General features: G+C 40.6%; 1 protein-coding gene across 1 annotated transcript in view; it reads right to left on the bottom strand.

Annotated features, from left to right (window-relative positions):
• TTC33 (tetratricopeptide repeat domain 33) overlaps positions 1-15,687 on the bottom strand; it is a 111,867-nt gene extending 96,180 nt beyond the window's left edge. Inside the window, exons 1-2 of the mRNA XM_065406379.1 lie at positions 15,629-15,687; positions 14,323-14,555 (exon numbers count right to left, since the gene is read on the bottom strand). Coding sequence (XP_065262451.1) covers positions 14,323-14,546 — 224 coding nt within the window. The 5' untranslated portion in view covers positions 14,547-14,555; positions 15,629-15,687. The remainder of the gene's footprint in view (positions 1-14,322; positions 14,556-15,628) is intronic.
• Positions 15,688-25,374: the final 9,687 nt, after the last annotated feature.

Consider the following 25,374-nt stretch of genomic DNA (forward strand, 5'->3'; position numbering starts at 1 on the left):
CATCAGGAATCATAATACTCAAAACCCAGTGGGAGAACACTTTAACCTGTCTGGCCATTCAATGACAGACCTGCGGGTGGCTATCTTAAAACAGAAAAACTTCAAAAACAGACTCCAAGGAGAGACTGCTGAGCTGGAATTGATATGCAAACTAGATACAATCAACTCAGGACTGAATAAGGACTGGGAATGGCTGAGCCATTACAAACATTGAATCTATCTCCCCTTGTAAGTATTCTCACACTTCTTATCAAACTGTCTGTACTGAGCTATCTTGATTATCACTTCAAAAGTTTTTTTCTCTTACTTAATTGGCCTCTCAGAGTTGGTAAGACAACTCCCACCTGTTCATGCTCTCTGTATGTGTGTATATATATCTCCTCAATATATGTTTCACTCTATATGCATCCGAAGAAGTGGGCTGTAGCCCACGAAAGCTTATGCTCTAATAAATTTGTTAGTCTCTAAGGTGCCACAAGTACTCCTGTTCTTTTTAAGGAAACATGAAAACTTCTCCACCAATAAAGGCCATAATGATTATCCAAGTATTTGGATGATTTTACCTCCACAGAAGAAATGGTGCCTCATACCTTGACAGCATTGAGAGGCAAGGCAGAGCTCTGACTCCCTCTTCAAATGGGAATTTAGAAATTAGTTATTGAATACAGTGTGTATTCACTTAGTAAAAAACTCATTGTTTGCAGCTGTTCTTTGAGTACCTTCTTTCCCTTCAGTATTTATGCATACATAGTAACAAACATATATACAAAAACATACACAGGGTCCAAGTAAGGTATTGATGCTACAATCCTACAGTTCTCTATTGTCAAATGACAGTAACAAGTTCTAAAGCAAAGGATATTATTTAAAAAGCCAAAATCCACATAAAGAGTTTTCATAACATTTGTAATTCCTTCTACACATAAACATGGAAACATCTACAAATGAAATCAGAACATCACTAAAATCACTTAAAAACTGAACTCCCCTTCTGACAGTAGAATGATGAGCTGTTAGAAAATAATATTTGCTAGAATCATCAGAGGAAAGGAACTAAGTCAAAGATAAACAGAACAAATTTATATAGAAGCAACCATTTGAGGCCAGTGTTATACACCGAGCTTCCTTTTCAATGATATAAGCCAGCTGGAGGAATCACCAGGAAGCAACAGCACTTTCACCACGTGAGAGAGAAATAATAAAACTGGCAATAATAATTAACTTGTAGACTAAAATGATAATGTTACAGGTACCAATTGATGTGAGGATGTTAAATACTATAAAAACACTTTCTGCACTTATTACTGAGTTTAAAAAATTCAGTAAGATTAAAATGTCTCCTGAACACACTGTAAGTTCTGACCAGTAAACAAAGTTACAAAATGACTTTTTGCCAAACGATCAGGAAAATATTCTGAACATAAGAAACATAACCTCAGAAATGTGGTCCAACAATATATTTCTCCATGTGTAAACATGTTCAGTTGTGTAATCCTGTATTGCACAAAAATAGTCTGCATTTTTCAGTCATGTTAGACGTACCTACGTTCTTTATTCTGGCTATTTCACCCCTTGTACCTCGTAAAGGAGTGTTTCGTCTCTAAACAAACTGACCACTGGACTACTCATCAGCTAAATAAGATCAAACAAAATCTAGATCAGTATGAAAGGTAAAGTCTTTCCCCAGCTCCCCAAAAGTTACCACTTTACCAATGAATCATAGTGACTAAGGCCCTAATCCTCTGAGTGAATCCATGCAGACAGCTCTCATAGGGCACATCTACGCTGCCCTAGCAATTCGGACTACAGGGGTGTGAGAAGTGAACATCAAAGTGCTGTGCTGTAATTCCTCATGTGGACGCTGCAGGCATGAACTAAAAGGCTCCAACTTCACACTAATGCAGTCCTGTTTGAGGAGGACTATATTAATGCAAACAACTAGGAACGTTTTAGTTCACACCAGCAGCACCCACACGGAGGAGTTACAATGCAGCACTTTGGCGCACACTGCTCAGACCCGTCCAACTGCAGGGCAGCACAGACATGCCCAGAGTCTGCATGGAGCCCTAGTGAAGTCAATAAAGCTCTAGCCTTGTGAAACCACTTGTAATGTTGGTGCTTAGAATTATAACCACCCTTCATTAAGAAAAGAAAAGCACCTAAACCTCTTAGATAGGATGCATGTCTATGCTCATCAATGAAGCAAGAGTTTAACATAAGCTATTTTATACTTATCCTGAAAGATCATGATCTAGAACACATAGCAAAGAAGAAAAAGTAATGTATTATTAATAAGAAAGTACTACAGTGAAAACTTTTAACATATGATAAAGTTTTAGTTAAAAATTCTTTGAGAATAGGATACAAAGTCACCAATTCAAATCTTACCCAGTCAGTTAGGAACTGGAAGTTGTTACCACCTCACAGATACTTAGTGGGTAATGTGAAATGAGCTAGTACACATTTTAATGTATTGGTGATCCCAGTGCCCACCCACAGCCACCACCATTTGGCACTAATTGGCAGGCCTGTTAACAATATCAGCAGAGACAACAAAGCTCTGAACAATGCTCTCTCTCCTAGAGGTGGTTTCTCCAGGTCACGGCTGAGCACACTGCTAGGGCAGAGAACTTGAACTGTTGCTGCCTTTGCTTTCTTTTTTTATGGATACACAACAGACTTCAGTCTCCAGGATTGTCAATTTGGCATACTTCACCGGCCCTTTTAAAAAAAGTTAAAGCCAAAGTATTTTGTCTTCAAAAAAGTATTCTTTGAAAAGACTATTTTGTCAACAGAAATTAATTGTACAGAATCAGTGTTTGATGCAGTTTATTTAGCTTGACACAAAAGAAGATATTTTCAACAGATCGGTTACTATTTTCTTTATTTTATTAGGAGAATCAGTTTAGATTTGTTAAGTAGTCTATTTTACCAAGATCGCATTTTAAAGGGCTTCATAACATTTGTCTTTCAGAATAAAGCATTTATTCCTTTAGTATTACACACATACATGCACGCACACACACACCCCTTCCTATACTTCCTCCAATCCCATCTTTAAATCCTCAATTCTCTGTAGACAAGTCCCCAGACCAGGTCCTCAGGTCCTAACCCCACACATATCCACGTCCCTGCTTGCCCCTTTCCAACCAGCTATATATAGTCAACACTGTCTTCAGCTAAGACTTCCTTCAAAACTGAAGTCCATGATGCTTAGTGATATAGCTGAGTCAGGTGCTGGGAATACACACGTACAAAGAATTGATGATCTCACAGTGCATTAATAATGTGAGATACCTATGTTCCGCTGACCTGATCCATCCACTGGGAAGACCAACCCACAATCACTCCAGAACCCAAATCTGCTGCATGAATTACAATTCACATATTCTGCCTCTTATGGGGGGAACACGTGATGGAGCATTTGCAGTGGAAGACACCTTTACACCAAGGACAGTTTTATTATGGAGTGGTTTAAAACAAGGCAACCATGCTAAATCACTAAAAAAATGTACAGACAAAACTCAAATATGCTGCCTTAAAATCATGCTGCCCGCATTGATATCACCAGATGTTCTTCCAAACAGCGATAAAGCTATTTAATTTTTCAGTGCTTTTTTATGACCACTCACATAAAGCAGACTAACCAAAGATAATTAACATTGACATTTTCATTGCAATTTATTTGGACATCACTGCTCCTTGTGGAAGGGTCAAGTACTAAATGGGCACTCTTAAAAATATCATATATGCACCCCAGATGATAACAAGAGACAACAACATTACACCAATCTTTTCCACTTACAAATAATAGTAATGAGTTCTTACTGTATTATCCATGCCTCGTTAGGAGAATTATGAGTATAATTTCCTCATAGCTCAGCAAAGAATGTTAACAGTGGAGAGCTTTTACTCATCATGAAGATGCTGGTTTAAAAAGAATAGGCAAATAAAAGAATGGCAGTTCAAGCAAAATCTAAGGATGTAAAATCAAACTAAACTTCTTAAAATTAGAACACCATGTTTCCCTATTCAACTTTCCCTATTCTGTTTAATATTTTAATGCAAGAAAACCTATGTTTGTGGAACAGTTAAAACAAAGTCAGGAAATGCAAAAAGGTCCCAAAGCAATAATAATTTGCACATACTGCACATCCTACATAATCTGTGGCATTCATTTGATAACATAAACTAATACATTATTCATTTAGCAAAGAAAATATTAATAGAAAACAGAACACATGTATAATATAGCCAAGTTAATGTTGTGGTAGGAACCTTCACATTTGATTTTCTTGACTAATGAGGCCTCCCAGCAGCAAAAGAGACAGAGAGGAGATTGAGCAAGGGCTCCTTACTCTCTCGCCCCTCCAGAACCAGATCACCCCACTGAGGATATAACCGTTAACACACACATACCTATTCACCCCCTTTGGAGTGTGTATTAAAACCTAAGTGCTGTTGTTGTTTTTGTTTGGTTTTGTTTGTTTGTTTGGTTTTGTTTTTTTAAAACAGAAGTCTTTATTCTCCCTGAGGTAACTGTACCCAAGAATTACCTGGCTAGCATTGTTTATCAAATCCATTTCTAAATGGCTACCAAAGACATTATCTATCTGAATTTCAAAGTTCAAAGGCCATTACAATATTTACAGTTTACACAGTCATGTTTTAATATGTGGGATACTTTTGGCGGCCATGTAGTTACTTTAGTTCAAAATATTAAACAAATTGGGAAACATTTGTTGCAACATTGATTTTGTGCTTTATGCATCATATACTATAGTAATTTTATTAACTGTAAAAACTATCCACATTGTGAAGCGTGGTTAGAAAAATCTTTTCTATAGACTGTGTCATTGTTGCTGAATATTTTTCTCACCTAACAAGAATTATTGACTATGCAACACAACTTATTGACTCCTCCTGTCCAGTATCTGTATATAAACCAGGGGTGTTTCCAAACCAGCTACCAGCATTTGCATGAAGGAGACAGTGCGGAAACACCCACAAGTGTTGTTTGCCAACCCATGTCTTTATATTTAATGTAAAATTACAAAAGTCTTTATTTGCTATTTTTTTCTGTAACAGAATATGAAACAACAAACGCAGATCTTTCAAGTTTTTTTTTAAATTAAGACAAAAATACTCCTAAAACAATATACTTATACACAAGCTAAAATGATATTACAACTTTATGTAACTATATGATATACAAATATATAAACTAATAAGCAGAACTGCTTATTTATTAAGTATGGGATCAGATCTGCCAGGAGGAAAGCAGTGTCTGCAATCATAATGATCCCATCACTTCTCACAAATTAAGCCAATATGGACAAAGTGTATCCAGCTGCTGCAGGCAGTAGTGACTGAGGTTAGTGACTGAGGTTAGATGCTTTCTTTCTGATTAAATGAGCAAACTGATGTCCTGACCACCAATATCCCATGGACATTTTTGTAAGAGTATGGGTGATATCAGCCTAGTGTCCTAGTCAAATTCTAAATTGACAAATTAACATTCTGCCAATCTACATTTATCTGCAGTTTTCACTAGATACAATATTGTTCATTTCTTGCCCTGGACTACTGTGTAATGTAATTAAACCTAAATAAACAGTTGCCATGTTTCATCCCAGAAATGGCTTTTAGATCTTCTGGGAAAACATTTCATTATTATATTCTCATTATGCAAGGAACATCAACTTCCCTGATTGAGAAATTAAGGAGCTTTCCACCCCATGATCTTTGTCCTGTCATTTTAACTACTTCTAAACATTGTAAATAAACAGGTGGTCAGGAAGGAATATTATTATTTTCGTGCTCCCAAAAATTATTACTAAGCCAGTAATGATTGTACATTTAAACCAAAAAACACACACTTAAATTGTTTGAATACAAGCATTATAAAATTTTATGGAGGAAGGAACAGTGTATGTGCATACAGATAAATAAATATGAGTATGCTGACTCAAGAGGAGAGAAGTATCTTCACTTATTAATCCTTTCCCACTTTTCTAATAAACCTCTTTTATAGTACCTCATCCTGCCAAATACGACAGTAAACATACTTTTATCATAATTAAGGCTGCAAGTCTGTCACGGAGGTCATGGAAGTCATGGATTCCGTGACCTCCATGATTTCTGTAGCGCATGGTGTGACTGACCCCAGGGCCTCCCAAGCAGCTCGGGCAGCCGCACCTGCTGTTGCTGGGGCAGTTTCGGGCCACTTCGCCCTCTCCTCCCCGAGAGCAGCAGCAGTCTCAGGCTGCCTCCCCCCACAAGCAGCAGCAGCCGTCTTGGGCCATGCCCCCAGCTCCCTCCCCCCCACCACCCCGAGCACCAGCAGCGCCTCCGGGTTGCCCCCTGCCCCAGAGCACCTGCTGCACCCCCTTTGCCCCCCCCTCCCCAAAGCACTCAAGATTTAGTCAGGGGTATATAGTACAAGTCATGGACAGGTCACAGGCCGTGAATTTTTGTTTACTGCCCGTGACCTGTCCATGACTTTTACTAAAAATACTCTTGACTAAATCTTAGTCTTAATCATAATAATTTGTGATGGATATTCCTATCCTCCTCTACTGTTTGATATCTCACAACATCTAGGCAGAAAGTACCAAACCCACTTAATTTCTTAAGTAGTAATGCTATATAATGGTACCAAACACATATTGCGGGGAATCTGGCGTATATCTAGAAAAGAAAAAATGAATTTCTTAAGTGAGGATTAAGTGAGATTTCCCAGTAGGTTGAGAAATGAGTACCGTATATACTAGTTCATTAGCCCGTTCGTTTAAAGGCTGACCCCCCCCAAAATGGATAGGTAAAAATAGCAAAAACTGTATCACCCTTTCATAAGCTGAACCTATATTTCAGGGGTTGGAAAACTTTGGCTCCCGGCCCGTCAGGGTAAGCCTCTAGCGGGTTGGGACATTTTGTTTACTTGGAGCATCTGCAGGCATGGAGCCCCTCAGCTCCCTGTAGCCGCGGTTCGCAGTTCCCAGCCAATGGGAACTGCGGGAAGTCCAGTGCCTGCAGACGCTTCAGGTAAACAAAACTACAATGTATTAGATCAGGGATCGGCAACCTTTGGCACCTGCCGCGTCTGCAGGTTCAGCCGATCGCGGCTCCCACTGGCCAATGGGGGCTTTGGGAAGTGGCACGGGCCGAGGGATGCATGGGCCGCCGCTTTCTGCCGCCCCCATTGGCTTGGAGCGGTGAACCGCGGCCAGTGGGAGCCGGCATCGGCCGAACCTGCGGATGCGGCAGGTAAACAAACCGGCCCGGTCCACCAGGGTGCTTACCCTGGCGGGCCGCGTGCCAAAGGTTGCCGATCTCTGTATTAGATATTCAATTCAATGATTCCATAGAGTTTAAAATCATCAAATTTTGGTGTAGACCCGTTTATAAGCCGACCCCCGCTCTTTGATGCGTCACTTTTTTACCAAAAATATTCGGCTTATGAACGAGTATATGCGGTAATCAAAAAACACAGTAACTAACAAATGGTAAACAGAGCAATTCCTAACGGTCCTGAACAACCAGTATGCTATCAAGATTAGCAATTACCTACTTCTGCCCACAACACTGTGGCATCCCTGGCTGAGTTTGCTGCCACAAGAAGAAAAAATTGAGAATGGGTACAGTACAACTATCAATTTGGCAACCTACATTACATCAACATGTGAGAAACAGAGAAACCAAACTATTTATCTTCCTTGAACAAAGGTAAAAATATAGGACATTTGGCCAACTTTTAGATTGTTCTGAATGAAAAAGTGTTCTTGAAATGCTTTATCACCATGCTTCACAGCATGTACTGGGCTTTTAGAGAGAGGGTTGGTTGTTTTTTTTACGAAGTACAAAATGGAATAAGGGGTACATGTTGGCAGAAATGTGAGGGTTTTACAAACTTTGAACTTTTTAAAAACATGAAATCTACATAACTACAATATAAAATGCAAATTATTAGTAAGAACCTTTAAAAAATTAATAATTTTTCTGCCTGTACAAAATAAAATATTTGGTTGCCCTTCCCCCCCCATTCTTCAAGATAATAAGCAAGGCTTCTACAAAGGTATGTAAGTTAAAAAGGTCTCTAGCTCCATCTACTGGATAAATTGCCATCACAACTCCTGTTGCAGAGTAGCAGGAAAGAGCCAAAACATATCCACAGCAATACTTACAAGTTAATTATCTTTGTATCTAAAATTCGAATTTTCCTCTAACTCTCTTTTACTATTAACTCTCCACATCATAAACTTCAAGGATCATGGATAGATAGAAACAGGACTTTAGTACTTATTCCAATCTGGATTTCTCCATTATACCTAATCTACTCACAAAGTTGCGATTCTAAACTGATTTGCTTTAACCAGTGCAACTTTCTATACGAACACTCCTAAAACAGATTTAAACTAATATATCTGTTTCGCTTCTGCCATATAGACCTATAAGTGCCCACAGAGAAAGTTGCACTTGCTTAAATTGGAATAAAAATCATGTTAGTTAAGTGTAACTTTTGAGGGTAAGCAAGCCTATACTGATATCTCATCTTGGATGATCTGCATTATTACAAGCACCACCTGGTCAAAACTGATCTTTTTTTTATTTTCAAATCTTCTCCACTGCATCCCTTAGTGTTGATAACATAACCATCTTCTCTATTACCTCGAGGGTGCATCTTTGGCTCTCCCTCTGCCCCCTTCTTCCACCACATCTAAGCAGGTTTCAGAGTGGTAGCAGTGTTAGTCTGTATCAGCAAAAAGAACGAGTAAAATCCTCTAAGCAGTGACCAAACCTGACACTCTTACACAAGATTTCAAAGATCTGTCCTTTCTTTCTTTCCTTCTTAGGCCTTGGCTACACTGGCAATTCACAGCGCTGCACTTGCTGCGCTCAGGGGTGTGAAAAAACACCCCCCCTGAGCGCAGCGAGTGCAGCGCTGTAAAGCGCCAGTGTAATCAGCGCCTCCAGCGCTGCACGCTCCCTCGCAGCGCTGCAAGCTATTCCCCTCGGAGAGGTGGAGTACTTGCAGCGCTGCGAGAGAACTCTCGCAGCGCTGGCGGCGCGACTACACTCGCGCTTCACAGCGCTGCCGTGGCAGCGCTGTGAATCCGCGAGTGTAGCCAAGGCCTTTATCCAAACTGCTCATTTGCACCTTATTCCACCTTGAATCCTGTAATCTCTCCTACTCTTCTGTCTTTCACCTATTTAGCTTGCACTCCTGGAGTCCATCAAAAATGCTGTTGCCAAAGATCATCTTCTTCACCTACTCCTTTAATCACAACACACACACACCCTTTGAATCCCTCCACTCCCTATCAAGTCAATTGCATTGTCAAGTCTTTAGATAATTCATTCCTAGCCTCTCTCGCTCTTGTCTCCTTTTGCTTTCCTCCTTCACCCCCTTCATACCACCAATAACACCAGCCTCAATACCCGTTTCCTTCTTTCACTTCCAACTTTGTCTTCTTCCAGGCTTCCCCCATGCAAGAAATGCCATCCCAAAACTATGTGCTAAGCTGTGTCACTCCTAAAAACACCACTGCCACAATGCCTACAAGAAATTTTAATTTAATTTAAATTTGTTAGGCCTTCTGACCCTAGGGACTGGATTGCTTGTCATGTATATATTTACAACAAAATTATAATACACAATGCACAGATCTAAGCCATGGTTAAAATGAACCACTTTTGCATCAGAAAAAATAATCATTCCTTGAAGACAGAACAAGGAGCAATGGTCTCAAGTTGCAGTGGGGGAGGTCTAGGTTGGATATTAGGAAACACTATTTCACTAGGAGGGTGGTGAAGCACTGGAATGCTTTACCTAGGGAGGTGGTGGAATCTCCTTCCTTGGAGGTTTTTAAGGCCCGGCTTGACAAAGCCCTGGCTGGGATGATTTAGTTGGGAATTGGTCCTGCTTTGAGCAGGGGGTTGGACTAGATGACCTCCTGAGGTCCCTTCCAACCCTGATATTCTATGATTCTAAGACGATTACCCCAGGTTTGCCTACTCACTTTCAGACCCTCACGAGTCAATACAATGCAGTAATGAAAAGACTGAGAGAGGTCCATACTGAGGGTTTTCGATTCTGAACTACATGAAATATTTTGAATTTTTTTTAAAGCCTGAGGACTGCCATATAGTTATAAGCCCTGTCAGCATCTTACTACCATAGTGTGTAACAGCCATAAAGGCCACAGACATTGATGGTGGAATTTATGTTAACAAAATATTTAGTTAGAAAAAATTAAGTGAATTTAAAGCTTTTTACATGAATCTTAATGATATCCGTGTCCTTCCCATGTATATACCAGAGATTCTTTGTTGTTTTTTAAAAGCTTTATTGCATTTTACATAATACACAAAAATAAGGTAAAAATATACAAAAAGATACCACGATACATAATGAGCTAAGAATTCCTTCATTATGTCCAATATCCCAAAGCAAAATACAAGAAAGAAAGAAAGAAAGAAAGACTCTAGCTCTAGCTTATACCTAATATATATATATATATTACACTGGTCTACAATTTTTGAGAAGTCGTCTGCTTCAGAGATAAAATGTGCTATTTATTATGTATTTTGATGTGCTGAATTCAAATATGACAATTAAAACAACTGATTGGCTACTGTTTCTAAGATATTTAAGTTTTTACATTTTATGTCTATGTATATTGTGTAGATAGTAGAGTTTTAATCATAAATTGTAAACCTAGGTCTTTTCATGTGTTTATGGTTGCTTTACATGATAATATTTCACCTGTCCTGTTTATGTAACACTTTAAAAATCAGCAAAAGGGTTATATAAATAAAATTTATTATGAAACAAAAGGCAAAAAACTATTATGTACATAGTTTAGTCCTATTCAGTGTCTACTCGGCGCTTCTTGGCTTGTCTCTTGTATTCATTAAATGGAGCATCTCTTGTCACTGTCCAGCAATAGTCTGCAAGCATTGATGGGCTCCATTTGCCCTGATAGCGTTTCTCCATTGTTGCAATGTCCTGGTGAAATCGCTCGCCGTGCTCGTCGCTCACTGCTCCGCAGTTCGGTGGAAAAAAATCTAGATGAGAGTGCAAAAAATGTATCTTTAGTGACATGTTGCAACCAAGGCTTTTGTATGCCTTGAGGAGGTTTTCCACCAACAACCTGTAGTTGTCTGCCTTGTTGTTTCCGAGAAAATTTATTGCCACTAACTGGAAGGCTTTCCATGCCGTCTTTTCCTTGCCACGCAGTGCATGGTCAAATGCATCATCTCGAAGAAGTTCACGAATCTGAGGACCAACAAAGACACCTTCCTTTATCTTAGCTTCACTTAACCTTGGAAATTTTCCACGGAGGTACTTGAAAGCTGCTTGTGTTTTGTCAATGGCCTTGACAAAGTTCTTCATCAGACCCAGCTTGATGTGTAAGGGTTGTAACAAAATCTTCCTTGATTCAACAAGTGGTGGATGCTGAACACTTTTCCTCCCAGGCTCCAATGACTGTCGGAGTGGCCAATCTTTCTTGATGTAGTGGGAATCTCTTTCACGACTATCCCATTCGCAGAGAAAACAGCAGTACTTTGTGTATCCAGTCTGCAGACCAAGCAAGAGAGCAACAACCTTCAAATCGCCATAAAGCTGCCACTGATGTTGGTCCTAGTTTATGCACCTCAAAAGTTGTTTCATGTTGTCATAGGTTTCCTTCATATGGACTGCATGACCAACTGGAATTGATGGCAAAACATTGCCATTATGCAGTAAAAGAGCTTTAAGACTCGTCTTCGATGAATCAATGAACAGTCTCCACTCATCTGGATCGTGAACGATGTTGAGGGCTGCCATCACACCATCGATGTTGTTGCAGGCTACAAGATCACCTTCCATGAAGAAGAATGGGACAAGATCCTTTTGACGGTCACGGAACATGGAAACCCTAACATCACCTGCCAGGAGATTCCACTGCTGTAGTCTGGAGCCCAACAGCTCTGCCTTACTCTTGGGTAGTTCCAAATCCCTGACAAGATCATTCAGTTCACCTTGTGCTATGAGGTGTGATTCAGAGGAGGAGGATGGGAGAAAATGTGGGTCCTGTGACATTGATGGTTCAGGACCAGAAGTTTCATCCTCTTCCTCGTCTGACTCAAGTGAGAATGATTCTGGTGCATCAGGAACCGGCAGTCCTTCTCCGTGGGGTACTGGGCGTATAGCTGATGGAATGTTTGGATAATGCACAGTCCACTTTTTCTTCTTTGACACACCTTTCCCAACTGGAGGCACCATGCAGAAGTAACAATTGCTGGTATGATCTGTTGGCTCTCTCCAAATCATTGGCATTGAAAAAGGCATAGATTTCCTTTTCCTGTTCAACCACTGGCGAAGATTTGTTGCACAAGTGTTGCAGCATATGTGTGGGGCCCACCTCTTGTCCTGATCTCCAATTTTGCAGCCAAAATAAAGGTGATAGGCTTTCTTAACCATAGTGGTTATACTGCGCTTTTGTGATGCAAAAGTCACTTCACCACAAACATAGCAGAAGTTATCTGCACTGTTCACACAAGTACGAGGCATTTCTGCTCACTTTGGCTAAACAGAAATGTGTCCCTTTGCAAAATCAAACACTGACAAATAAGAGAGCACGACACTGTATGATTTCTAGAGCTGATATAGGGCAATTTGTTCAGCAGAGTGATGTAAGCTTCGTTATGATTGCATCATCCATGACTTCTAGGAATAACATGATGCAATTCATATCATGTATGACGCAATACCAGCTTCAGATTGCATCATTCATTGTTTTGCCTAAAAAGCAAGTACTGTCCAAACCCAGTCATAGATTTATTCATAGATCCAGTCAAAGATGTATTTTAGTCATTTCTGGTTTAAATTGAGATCCCTTCCCTTTATAACTCACTTATCCTCTGCCATTCCCAAGTCAAGGGTCGTATATACTGACCCAATAGCATATCTTGAAAACTAGAGCCAATCAACAATTTTAAGCATCATTTTCGTTCTCAGTGACCCAGAATTAGTAAAGTTTGACTACATTTATTTCAGAAGCATTTTGGCTGTAGAGCAGTGTTATACACAGGGTCGGTATCAAGTGAAATACTCAGCTACAGGAGTGCAGGTATTTAGGAATATTATGGTGATGAGTGTGGTATAAAACCCTATAGAATACAATAGAATAGGAATGTTTTCATATTGTCAAGATTGAAAATACAATCTCTTTCAAATGTATAAATCAAAAAGGTGAAACAGATAAAGTGATACTTCCAATGCTGAATGATTGTAAAGTGATTAACAATGCATCTTGGTATGTGGTATAATTTGTGCTTTCTGGTATAAGTATCTACATAAGCAGTAAATGTTGCTACCTTAAAAAATATTGACAACATACTTAAAACTGGTTTTAGTTATTTTTGCGGAATGTCAATACTTTAGGCCTAAAATAACAGAACTAAGAGACACAAAGGCTGTATATAATTATATTAACTTGTTTTATGAATAGGCTAAATATATTCTCTATCTTAAGGTTGTTTTTCTGGATGCAGTATGATAGTGACAGTGGAAATGTCTCTATCTCACCCCTCCAAAGTTATCAAAAGCTTGTTCTAGGTATCCTAGGCTAAGAAGGTAGTTCAGTTTTCATATTCAGTAAGCTTTTCATCTCTGAGACTACCCTACCATCAGAGATACCTAGTCATACACCATATGGTGTTGGTTTATGCGGTATGAACATATATCTAATAAAAAAAGGAAAGACTGTAAATTCACTTCATGTAGGCCACCAAAGTGTTGTCAATGGTAATGACTAGAACTGGCTGAAATTTTTCAGTTCATTAGTAAGCATGCAGAAAAAAGCAGTTGCAAGTCAAATTCAATGAATAGTTTTGGCCAAATAAAAAATGGGGTGGAGGTGGGGACGTTTTGAAAAAGTCAAACTGTGTAAATTTTAAACAACATTTTTTTAATCAAACTGTGACAGTTCAAAAAGTTGTTTCAAAATGTCATTTTGAATCACTGTTCAAAATGCTTTATTTGACCTGAACAAAAAATTTTCAGTTTTTTATTGAGAAAAAATAACAACAACATTCAATTTTGTTTCAAAATGAGCAAAAAAATGTTGGATTTTCTGGTTCGGCAACTAAACTGAAAAAATGGTAATGACTGATTGACTGATTCAGTACTGGACTGTATAAGTAGTTTAGTAGGATTTATCTTTTAAACATATGTGAATCCGGAAGCCTCTATTGGATACTTCCTACCAGTTAGAAACAAATAAAATGGTATTTAGTGTTAAGTTACCCTAATAAAGATTAAAATAATATTGGTACCTCCTATTTTCAGCCAAACGTGCACCTTCATCTTTCAGTTGTTTACTTTTCTCCATGCAGTCTTCCAACAGAATCTCCTTTCTTCTCTTAGTGGCATGGAGCCAGTCAACATCATCATCATTATCAACTAGACCTTTGTCATCAGCAGCTTCAGCTTCAAATTGTTGGGAAGTGGCCTTCGAAACCTTCTCCCCAATCTTCCTCTTCCACCCAAAGGAAGCCATTCTAAAAAACTAGATGAAAACATTTTTTAACAATTTGGTTTCTAAGTGTATAGAGGGGAAAAAAACATCGTACAGTAGATTAATTTGCTCATCTTGATACAGAGAAAGTAACATATCAAACTGCCATTCAATCACATGAAGATTGAATTAGCCAGCAGTCTAGTAACTGCACAACACCAGAGTAATTTTGAAACTTTATGGGAAATATTTCTCTGTCTGGTTTATTAAAAAGAGAAGCAGTTGTTTGAAGCAGCTGAAAGCGGTAGAATGCTGAAGTAGTCCTGGCAGACAGAGGGCACAAGAGGTGGTCAAACATGCATCATAAATTACAAAAACCTGTGATAACTAGGATGTGTATTGACGACGTTTTGGAATGTGAATGGAATTTAGGGTACTGGTCTAAATCTATAAAGCCCTAAATATCTGGGGAACTGCTTACTTGGCAGCACTTTTCTCTCTGCATACTGCTACCACTCTATCAGCAAGGTGTTCTCTGTGAGGGGCCTTAATTTTTTGACCATTGGGGCAGGCTGAAGGTCTCTTCCCATTCAGCAAGGAACAGCAGCATGGGGGGATGTTGGTGCAGTTGTGGGAGGAAGAACGTCCAAAAGATGATGGTTTAACATTTATTTTTGGCAAAGCCACCTAGAGCCAAGGAAACGCAGATGATTTTTTCTATTTTGCTATAAAGCTAAATCAACGGCACGTATAATAGCACAGCAGAGACCGGGGGCGGGGCAGAAAGCAGGGGATCTGAGATTGTATAACTTGCTGTTCAGTACGTTACGCGTCCCCTCTGTGCCTGATCTATTCCACACGAGGAGGAGCTGTCCTGACTCACAGCTACAGGCTCGGGAGATCCCTGGTTCAATCTCCGGGGCCTCCACCAGCCTCGGAGGGGGCGGGGGCGCTTTACTTAAGACTGACCGACCCCAAACCAGCGGGTTAGCTTAGTTCACAGCGGCAGCCTCAGGCACCACGAACAGCCGCAGCCCCAGCCCCGGAGTCCACCCACTGGGGGAGCAGAGCGCGGCCAGGGCGGGGGGGCTCGCTCGCGGGGCCCCGCGGAAAGAGGCCGTTACCTGGCCCCCCTCTCCGGCTACTGCTCTTCCGACACCTCGAAACGCACAACCTTTGAACCCGCCCAGCACGGAAGCGGAAACACCTTCCGCTTGGGGGGAAGCGGAAGTTGTTCTTCCCGGCTTGTCCGCCGGTTCACCCAGCCGCGGAGAAAAGAGGGAGGGGCGGCTTGGCCCCGCCCGCAGACTACAACTCCCAGCAGGCCGTGCGCCCGCTCTCTCCGGGTCTGGGGCATGAGGGGAACCGCCGCGCCCCGCTCTCGCGCCAGAGAGAACTGGGAACGCCGCGGTAAGGTGCTGACAGCCGCCCTTCCCTAGGCAATAGCCTCGTGCAGGGTGGGAGCTCGTGGCCACGGACAGATCACGTGGCCTTTACATGGTCCATCTCCCCTCACGTCCAGTCCCACTCACGCGGGAGCCAATCGCTGACAGCTGCCTTCAAGGGAGGTGCTTAGCCCGGGCGGTAATTGCACTGTGAGAGCTAGGTTCCAAAGCACAGAGCAGGCCAGTGACCTAAAAAGGTCCTGCCCCAGGAGATCCCACCTTCCCTTTGCCCCTCGCTTCTTCTGAACCGCTGCCAAGCACCAGGCTTAATTTAATAATCATGCGCCGCACCTGCATGGGGATCAGGGCGCAAACGGAAAACACAGGGACGCCCGAGCTGTTGTTTTCCAAAAAACTTTCCCCAAACAATTGCAAGCTGTGGAATAGCCTGGACAGGAACTACAGGTTAGTCTTACCAAAGACTATTAGTCACTAGAATATTTGCTCTTTTCGCACAGTGCTTATTGATTTTCTCACACTGTTAATTTTATTCAAGAACTAAGGGTGCTTCAGCTACCCAGTGACCCTCAGCACCATGCTTCCTATGTGCATGTCAAACCTGCCCCCATTTACTTTAATGAAGGTTTGTGTAGGTCCCAGGCACTCTCTGCAGCTCAGCGTGCAGGATGAGAGCAAAAGTAATTACATTCAAGCTTCCCAATTATCTCAGTAGATTTAACTGTAAACTGCTTTCCAGGAATTGCCAGAAGCTAGGAATGGGATGGATCACTTGATGATTGCCTGTTCTGTTCATTCCTGCTGGGGCACCTGGCATTGGCCACTATCAGAAAATAGGATACAGGGCTAGATAGTCTGACCCAGTGTGGCCATTCTTATGTTCTTAATTATGGTGGGAGTAGTAGGACTGACACCATTCAGTAATTCTCTTTCAACTGTTACGCTTTATCAATTGACTTCCCTCTTTATGCAGCAACATAAAATAGGTACATTGAATTCAACAGTGCCTCAAATTGTAAATACTTCCTGCCTCAGGTATCCTATAGTCTTAGGACACGTCTACATTACAAAATTAAGTTGACTTAAATTATGGCAACATACAGCCAGCACAGTAATTGAATCGGTTTTATACACCCACTATATGCTTCGTGTCAGCAATGTGCATCCTCACCAGGAGGGCTTGCACTGATTTAACTGCCAGTGTGGGGTACTGGGGGACGGTTTCTGAAAGGCAGCAACAGTCAACGTAAGCAATGCAGTGTATACATTGACACTGCATTGACCTAACTACATTGATTTAGTGCTAGACCTCTCCAAGGTGGAGTTAAGTTGGTGTAGTGGGCGAGTTATGTTGGTGGGAGCTACGTTTTAATATAGAAGCTTACGGAGTTAGGTTGACGTAAGCTGCCTTACGTCGACTTAACTCCAGCATAGATCAGGCCTTAGTGTGTGATCCTACCACATATTTCAGTTGCCTTGTCTTTGAAAATAGCTTTCTATTTTACTAGCACATATCCATATAGCAACAGTCCCTGACCCCTCACCCTGAAAAGAGCTAGAAAAATAGTAACCAACTCAAAAACGCCTAGAAACTAAAAGAAACATTCCTTCAGGTATAGCCTAAATATTTCCAGAGAAGCACAGAAGCTGTGCAGCAGCTTTGGCAGAATATATGTTTTAAAAAAAAAAAAAAACATTTTGCAAATATAGGGAATTCATTTTTCTGCAACTGTAGATTTAGACATGTAGGAATGCATTGGTAAAAGTGCAGCAAGAAAATCACATATTTTGAGGGGGGGGGTTTTTTGGTCAGGATAGAATGTATTGTGGCAACAGCTGTACTTGCCAAGGTAGATGTCCAGATAGCCCCTGAACTACTTGCAATGTACAATCGCCAATCAGTAAGAAGTATGTCCATTGGGAAACAGTAAGCTCTATGTAAATAAAGCCACACCTCTGAGATTTGTCTTCACTCATTTGGTATAGAAAGTGGTTAAATCCAGAGCATAGAAATCAGAAATGGTTGAAAAATAGATAAACTACTTTTCCATTAATAAAGAGAATTTTATCTGCTTTAGAATAAAGGCCTTAATGTAAAGATTGGGTGTGGTTGGATTACTTTTTAATTAGTTCAAAAAAATAAAAGGTGAAGGGTTTGAAAAGTTCAGACCACAGGGGTTAGGTGTAGGCCTACCTGGTAGGTGTAGGCCTACCTCTAGGAGTGTGGAATTAACTACAGCTTGATCCTGTAATTCAGGGGTCAACAACCTTTCAGAAGTGGTGTGCCGAGTCTTCATTTATTCACTCTAATTTAAGGTTTCACGTGCCAGTGACACATTCTAATGTTTTTAGAAGGTCTCTTTCTATAAGTCTATAATATATAACTAAACTATTGTTGTATGTAAAGTAAATAAAGTTTTTTTAAATGTTTAAGAAGCTTCATTTAAAATTAAATTAAAATGCAGAGCCCCCCGGATCGGTGGCCAGGACCCGGGCAGTGTGAGTGCCACTGAAAATCAGCTCGTGTGCCGCCTTCGGCACGCGTGCCATAGGTTGCCTACCCCTGCTGTAATTCATACTTCTGCAACGGGGTACCATAGATTTCTGAGTGCTTGTAAAATGTCTGGAGATTCCATGGCATGAAAAGGGAAATATAAATGTAATATTTTATCTTCCAGTCTCTTGACAATGATAAACACCATTTAAATCAAGCATTACAACTTCTAGGCCAAGCGTCCTTAGCCAGACTGTTTCCTAGCAGTTCTGTTACTTATTGATACCAACCACAACAGAGTCAATCTGGTAAAATATTAATTAGTGTCAAACTCTGTCTAATGCTACAAGACCAATACTATTTGAAAATTCCTCTTGATAAGGTTTGTTGATAAAATTTGATATGGTCACTGTATAACTTTACAACTTTTTACAGAAAGATAGTCAGCTAATGTTACTCTTGATTATGTAGCTTTCTAAGAAATATACTTCCTATTTTTCTTCTTTTGCAATGCATTTCATTATAAAGTGCTACTGTAGTTCATTACACATGGTTAAATGCCTCACTAAAATTGTCTCATCTACCTCTTGGCAGTGCCTGATGCAGAGATAATGAAAGTAGGTCCTTCTAAAGGTAGTTCTCCACACTACAAAATCTTATGATTCTTGCTCAAACTGCAGTCTGTGACCGATTGGTGGTTTGCCAAGCACTTCTGTATAGTCAGTGAAGCTGCTTCTGTCACAACAGTAAAGCATCTGTCACTGAATAAGTACTTGTAATCCTATACAGGATTTTGGGGGGTTTCTAGAGATTGATTTAGTAAAATACACTTGTGTGTGCCCTGTATTACTGCTTGTGTCCTTCATCTTGTTTTTCTCCTTGGTGTAAATTCAACTGTGGTCAAATTTGAAGAGAACTACATCAGAACAGAGTGAATATATAGGAAAGAACCAAATTGTAAAGTGACATCATGGAAAGATTAGAGCAATGGAAACTGTACACATGGATCAGAAATATTATACTAATCTAGTTACAAATAGAGGGGATGCACTAAACTATATATACTTCAGGGATCAGGTTCCAGGGAGGTGTCTCTGGAAGGGACCTCAGTCTTAAGAAGTGGTCCACAGCACGTGAAAAGATCCAAGAGTGACTAACAATCTTTCAATTTCACTGTTAATTTTTTGGGGACTGTTGCTCAAGTTAAATCATGGTGTTCTAGCATGATTCACATCCTCTTGACTCAGGTAGGCTATAACTATTTTTGTGAAATCTGTCCAGTACCTTATCAGCTTTTTCTGCACCAATTGAAGTGACAAGTCTTCTACCTGACCAATCAACCCTGTCTAAGCCATCAGACAATATGACATGACATTTCCCAGACCCAAAGAAGAGCTCTGTGTAAGCTCAAAAACTTGTCCCTCACTAACAGAAGTTGGCCCAATAAAAGATATTACCTTACCCACTTGTCTCTCAATGATATGAGCAGTGAGTTAAAGTACTGAAAGTTGTTATCCAGGAGACTACATGCTTGGCAGAAATATTTCACTCCAACAGCAGTCAGTATTCACGCTCAGCTGGTTCCTCCACAGTATAGTACAACAAAGCAACTACTCTGCTGGAATTAAGGACTCTCTTCTCCCTTCCCCAGCAGGGACCTGGACCAGCACATGGCCAGGACCATGAGAACCAGCGAAGTGGAGGCCTTTTTTTTTTTTTTTTTTTTTTTTTTTTTTTGAAAAGTGACCAAAGGAAAGAAACATGAGAAATGGTCTAGAAAATGAGGTGATCATTGTGGTATTGGGTAGGATTAATGGTGCAAATTTAGGATCAAGAAAGTTGACCAAGAGGTTACTTAGATACAGCTCCCTTAAAAAACAACAACAAAAACCATACATTTCCAAAAATCACCTGGTGGTTTTGTCCTTTTTTTTTTTTTTTTTTTTTTTTTTTTTGCAGTGCACAGAACTGGAACTCAACCTAGTGGTCTAATCCTTCCCAAACCAGTTTTACCTGCTTTGGATTTCTCTCAACTATGGCCCAGCATCCATTGCCATTTTGGGAAAACAGCATTGCAGCTGTTATTGAGGGTCAAATTTGTAACTCCAGGCCAGCCTGAGCTAAACTGATGCAGCACACTTCAGTCTCTGCGGTGCAATTCTGCCTGCAAATGCTCTAACTTTAACAGTCTGGTGTCTCCGGTTGGGTGTAGCCTAAGGTAACTGTAGTCATTGCATTTAAGCTGAACATTGCACCCATGAACTGTGAGTTTGAACCCTCCCTTGGCAGCCTTCAGAGAATCTGTTATGCAGATTTATTCTCAGTCTGTATTGTGCAGGAGTTCCTTTTGCAAGTTTTGTTCTGAGAGCCAAGTTTCTGGTTTAAGGCCTGAAGTTTTAAAGTACTTTAAAATCCAGATGGCCTCTCTGATTTTATTTAAGTAGTAGTAGTATCAAGGAAATTAGCATTAAAGAGAGAAGAATGAAAGATTCTCTTTTGAAATTAGGATAATGTAATCATGACTCATACACCTCATTAATTTCCAAAACAAATGAACTGAGTGTGATCACGGGAAAGCAAGTTGCTAAGTCATTTTGTCAAGAGTTCCTGATATGAGCAGCTCACATTAAGGAGACTGTGTAACACTTTTGGTGCAGAATTAGGGAGTGAGTGGTGCACAGTGGTGCAATTTGGGGACTGTGCCCCACTTCCAACCCTCACCTTCTTGGGCCGTGCTTCAGAACAGCTACGTTGCAACCCTTAGTGCAAGAGAGCATCCACACAGCTCTTGAAAACCCAGTTTGAGGGATTAGTGCTTTGACAAAGAACTGGATTTCCAAAAAATGTAAGTGTTTTTATGACCCTTTGACAAATAATAGATCTAACACCTTTGATCTATAATAATAATAAATGGAGATATTATATCTCCTAGAACTGGAAGGGACCTTGAAAGGTCATTGAGTCCAGCCCCCTGCCTTCACTAGCAGGACCAAGTACTGATTTTGCCCCAGATCCCTAAGTGGTCCCCTCAAGGATTGAACTCAATACCCTGGGTTTAGCAAGCCAATGCTCAAACCACTGAGCTATCCCTCTCCCCTCTGAGGGAGCTCAATTACTGACAGGAGAATCAGAAGGGGGGAAAGTTGGGCACTTTTCTCTCCAGTGACAGACTTCCAGGGGAAGGGAAGTATGCCTATATGTCCTAGTCCTACACAAATATCACCAAATTCCTTACAGAGAAGCGTAGGGCAGTGTGGGGAAGAAATGGAGGGGGTCACAGCTCTGCAGGGGAGCTTCAGCTCTATCTCCCAAGCCCATTACATGCACATCACTCCAGCTGTCCTCTCCTTCAAAACATGCCCCCATGTCTGTCCCTGCATTCTTTGCTTAGATGGACCTGTAGGGCCCTTACTGACACCCACCCCTCTATGTGGAGGATGGCTGGGCTCGACAAGCAGAGAAATGGGAGAGGAGATGATTAGGAACAGTGAAGGGACTGTCATTTAATCAGGGCCTGCTGTGGCCAGTTTTATCATTACCAAGGAACCAGAGACAGTAGAGAGGGGAGAACTGGGCTGTAAAGCATGGGAATGCTGAGATTTTTTTGCCCAGTGCTGCCTTGTACCTTCTAGAACGTCAAGTTCAGCTACACTCAAACCTCTGAAAAACCAGGAAACAGTTAAAGTTTGTATTGCAAGGGTGGTGTGTACCTTAGCTCTGTTCTCTTCAAACAGTGCTCCAACATGTCAAAACACACTAGTGCTCTACCATCACAGGTGCTATAGAATGCATGGGGAACAGAGCACATGAGCACTAAAGAACAAAGTCCAAGCTCTGCTCTTTGTCAAGGCAAAACATTGGTTTAAGTCAGGTGGATCAAACAGGAGCTACGTACAACTAGCCTATAAAAATACTGAGCCAACTCCACACAAGCCACCCCAGACTTGCATTGGCACCCCCCTTTCATCCTTGCCCTGGGGAGTCCTTCAAAACATTGCCTGCTCTTACCCCCTCACTACACCCAAGTCTAGTCATGTATGCTACCAGACTGCCAACAATCCCCATGACAAGAATTATACTTGTGCACTGATGGCCTACTCCATTCAGCACTGAAAGGAAGCACACTTGTTCCCTCAACGTACACATGCACCTCTCCTCATAACACAGTGACAACTCTTCCAACATATCCTTCCACCATTCAGTACAGCTACACCTAATTTAAGTATCGTGTGTGAAACAGAATTACTAAGTGATATTAAGTGAATTACCTTTAAACCCCTGGAGGAAAATAGAAATCTGTAATATGTGCCAACATTTCCGTTTTTTTAAAAGGTCAGTTGTTACTATGACATAGAATCATAAAATATCAGGGTTGGAAGGGACCTCAGGAGGTCATCTAGTCCAACCCTCTGCTCAAAGCAGGACCAATCCCCAGACAGATTTTTTGCCCCAGATCCCTAAATGGCCCCCTCAAGGATTGAACTCAAAACCCTGGGTTTAGTAGGCCAATGCTCAAACCACTGAGCTATCCCTCCCCCAAAGCTCTGCATTGCTCCCACACTGGGAGTCGAACCCAGGCCGCCTGGGTGAAAGCCAGGAACCCTATATCAGAGGGGTAGCTGTGTTTGTTGCTTTTTACAGATCCAGACTGAGTGTCCTGTAGCACCTTATAGACTAACAGACATACTGGAGCATAAGCTTTCATGGGTGAATGGTGACGAAGTGGGTATTCACCCATGAAAGCTTATGCTCCAATATGTCTGTTAGTCTATAAGGTACCACAGGACTCTGTCGCTTATGACAATGAATAGTAAGTTTTAAAATACTCACTTATTTTGCAATTTTTTTTAAAAGCAAGTTATCCATTTTATACTAGAATTTAATGGTCAAGCTATTCCTGCTCCAGGATTGTGATCCATTCATTCCTGTGGAATACAGACATTTGATATGGTTCAGTGTCTCTAGTTGCATAATTTATGTATTTCCCTCAGAGGGAGGGAAGACTAGATGATCACAATGGTCTCTTCTAGTCTTAAGCATCTATACTTAAGTGAATGCAGCTGGAATGCATACAGGTAAGTGCTACGATTCAAATCTGAACACAACACAAATAATGGTGTCTTCTTATAATCCTTCATACTTACTTATGCCACCACCCTTACTGACCCACTCCAGGTGGCCATTGCCAGTTCCAATGGATAGAATTCAGGTTGTGTTGCAGGGTTGAAAAAGGCCCCAATTTCAGAGACTAGATGCTCAGCCTGGTTACATAACCAGCCCTCTCCGTTAAAGAATACATTGCTATTTTAGTCTGTAAATAAATATTGAAGTAGCAAAGGTATAATCATTCGTCTGTCAACATTAACCACTTCAATGCAGGTGCATTTGACAGAACCACCAAACATCAGGAGCCTGTTTATTCTCCCATAGATGCAAAGACCAGAAGGGGGAACCCATTATGATCTAGTCTGACCACCTGTATAACACAAGCCATAGAACTTCCCCAAAATAATACTTAGTGTATCTTTTAGAAAAGCATCCCATCTTGATTTAAAAATTGTTAGTGATGTCGACTCCTCCACAACCCTTGGTAAATTGTTCCAATGGTTAATTACTCTCACCATTAAAAATGTATGCCTTATTTCCAGTCTGAATTTGTCTATTTCCAACTTCCAGCCATTATATCATGTCATGCCACAGTAACCTGCAAGTTTTCAAAGAAAATATTTAAGCAAATATTAACACCCATCTGTAAGCTACAAAGGTTTTCAATAGCATTTCAAGAGTTTGGACTTCTATTGTAGAGATTATGGATCCTAGGAGCCTTTTACAATAGCATTTGGCAAGCTCTGACCGACAGGATTCTTGGTATAACCTTCTTTGTCTGTGACTATTTAAAGAGGAAGTTCATACCAGTAGGAAATTGTATGGGGTAAATTCTTGCAGATATTGCTAAGATTCTCTACAGATTTTATTGCCCATGACTATAAAACTGGAGCCATTATTCACAGACTCATTGAGGGGAGGGATAGCTCAGTAGTTTGAGCATTGGCCTGCTAAACCCAGGGTTGAGAATTCAATCCTTGAGGGGGCCATTTAGGGATTTGGGGATTGGTCCTGCTTTCAGCAGGGGGTTGGACTAGATGACCTCCTGAGGTCCCTTCCAACCCTGATATTCTATGAGTGTTTAGACATTAGTGCTGAACATTCAGCACTAATCTTTCATCTGAAGTCAAGTTTTGTGGTGTAGATTTGTGGGGTGTAAAGCAGATTAAACTGCTGAGCTAGTGTAGTTAGTGGCAGCCATAAAGCATGGTTATTGATAAGTGTCTTGTAGAAGATAGTAGCATCAATAGTGAGCGTGCTACGGAAATGAAAGATGGAATTCATTCAGTGGTCACAGTTATTGCTGTTCCATTAGTTTAATCTATACTTTTGATAGTTTTCTGGATTTGAAATAAATGTAGCATCCACTTTAAATTAGTATACAAAATTTTATGTATGGATACCAAAAGACAAAGTAGCATGCACACAATTTTCAAACAAGAGATAGTTGAGTATTTTATATTGACTAACATACAATTTCACATCCTTGAAAGGTAAAAAGTCATACAGCTATAACAAGCATTTTTCATTCAGTATTGCCAAAAAATTGCAATAGGAAGTAGGCACATCTTGTTTGTAAGAAAAAAGTGTTCATTTCTTACAACATACAATGGTAATCAACCGACAGTAAATATTTTATTTCAATGTCAAGACATATATGGAAAATGGTCTCTGAAATATTGCACCACAAAGATGGACTTTTACCACCTTACCAGTGTAAGTTACATTAAACGTGGACAAAGATTTATCCACATCTTATGAACAATTACAATAAAAAAAGCAAGAATATTTGAGGGGCCTCTCCATGTATAGCAAGCTTTTGGGGGGGGGGGGGGGGGAAGAATCTAAAAAGCAGTTTTCAGTATTC

The sequence above is a fragment of the Emys orbicularis genome, chromosome 6 (assembly GCF_028017835.1).
Source record: "Emys orbicularis isolate rEmyOrb1 chromosome 6, rEmyOrb1.hap1, whole genome shotgun sequence".
NCBI lineage: Eukaryota > Metazoa > Chordata > Testudines > Emydidae > Emys > Emys orbicularis.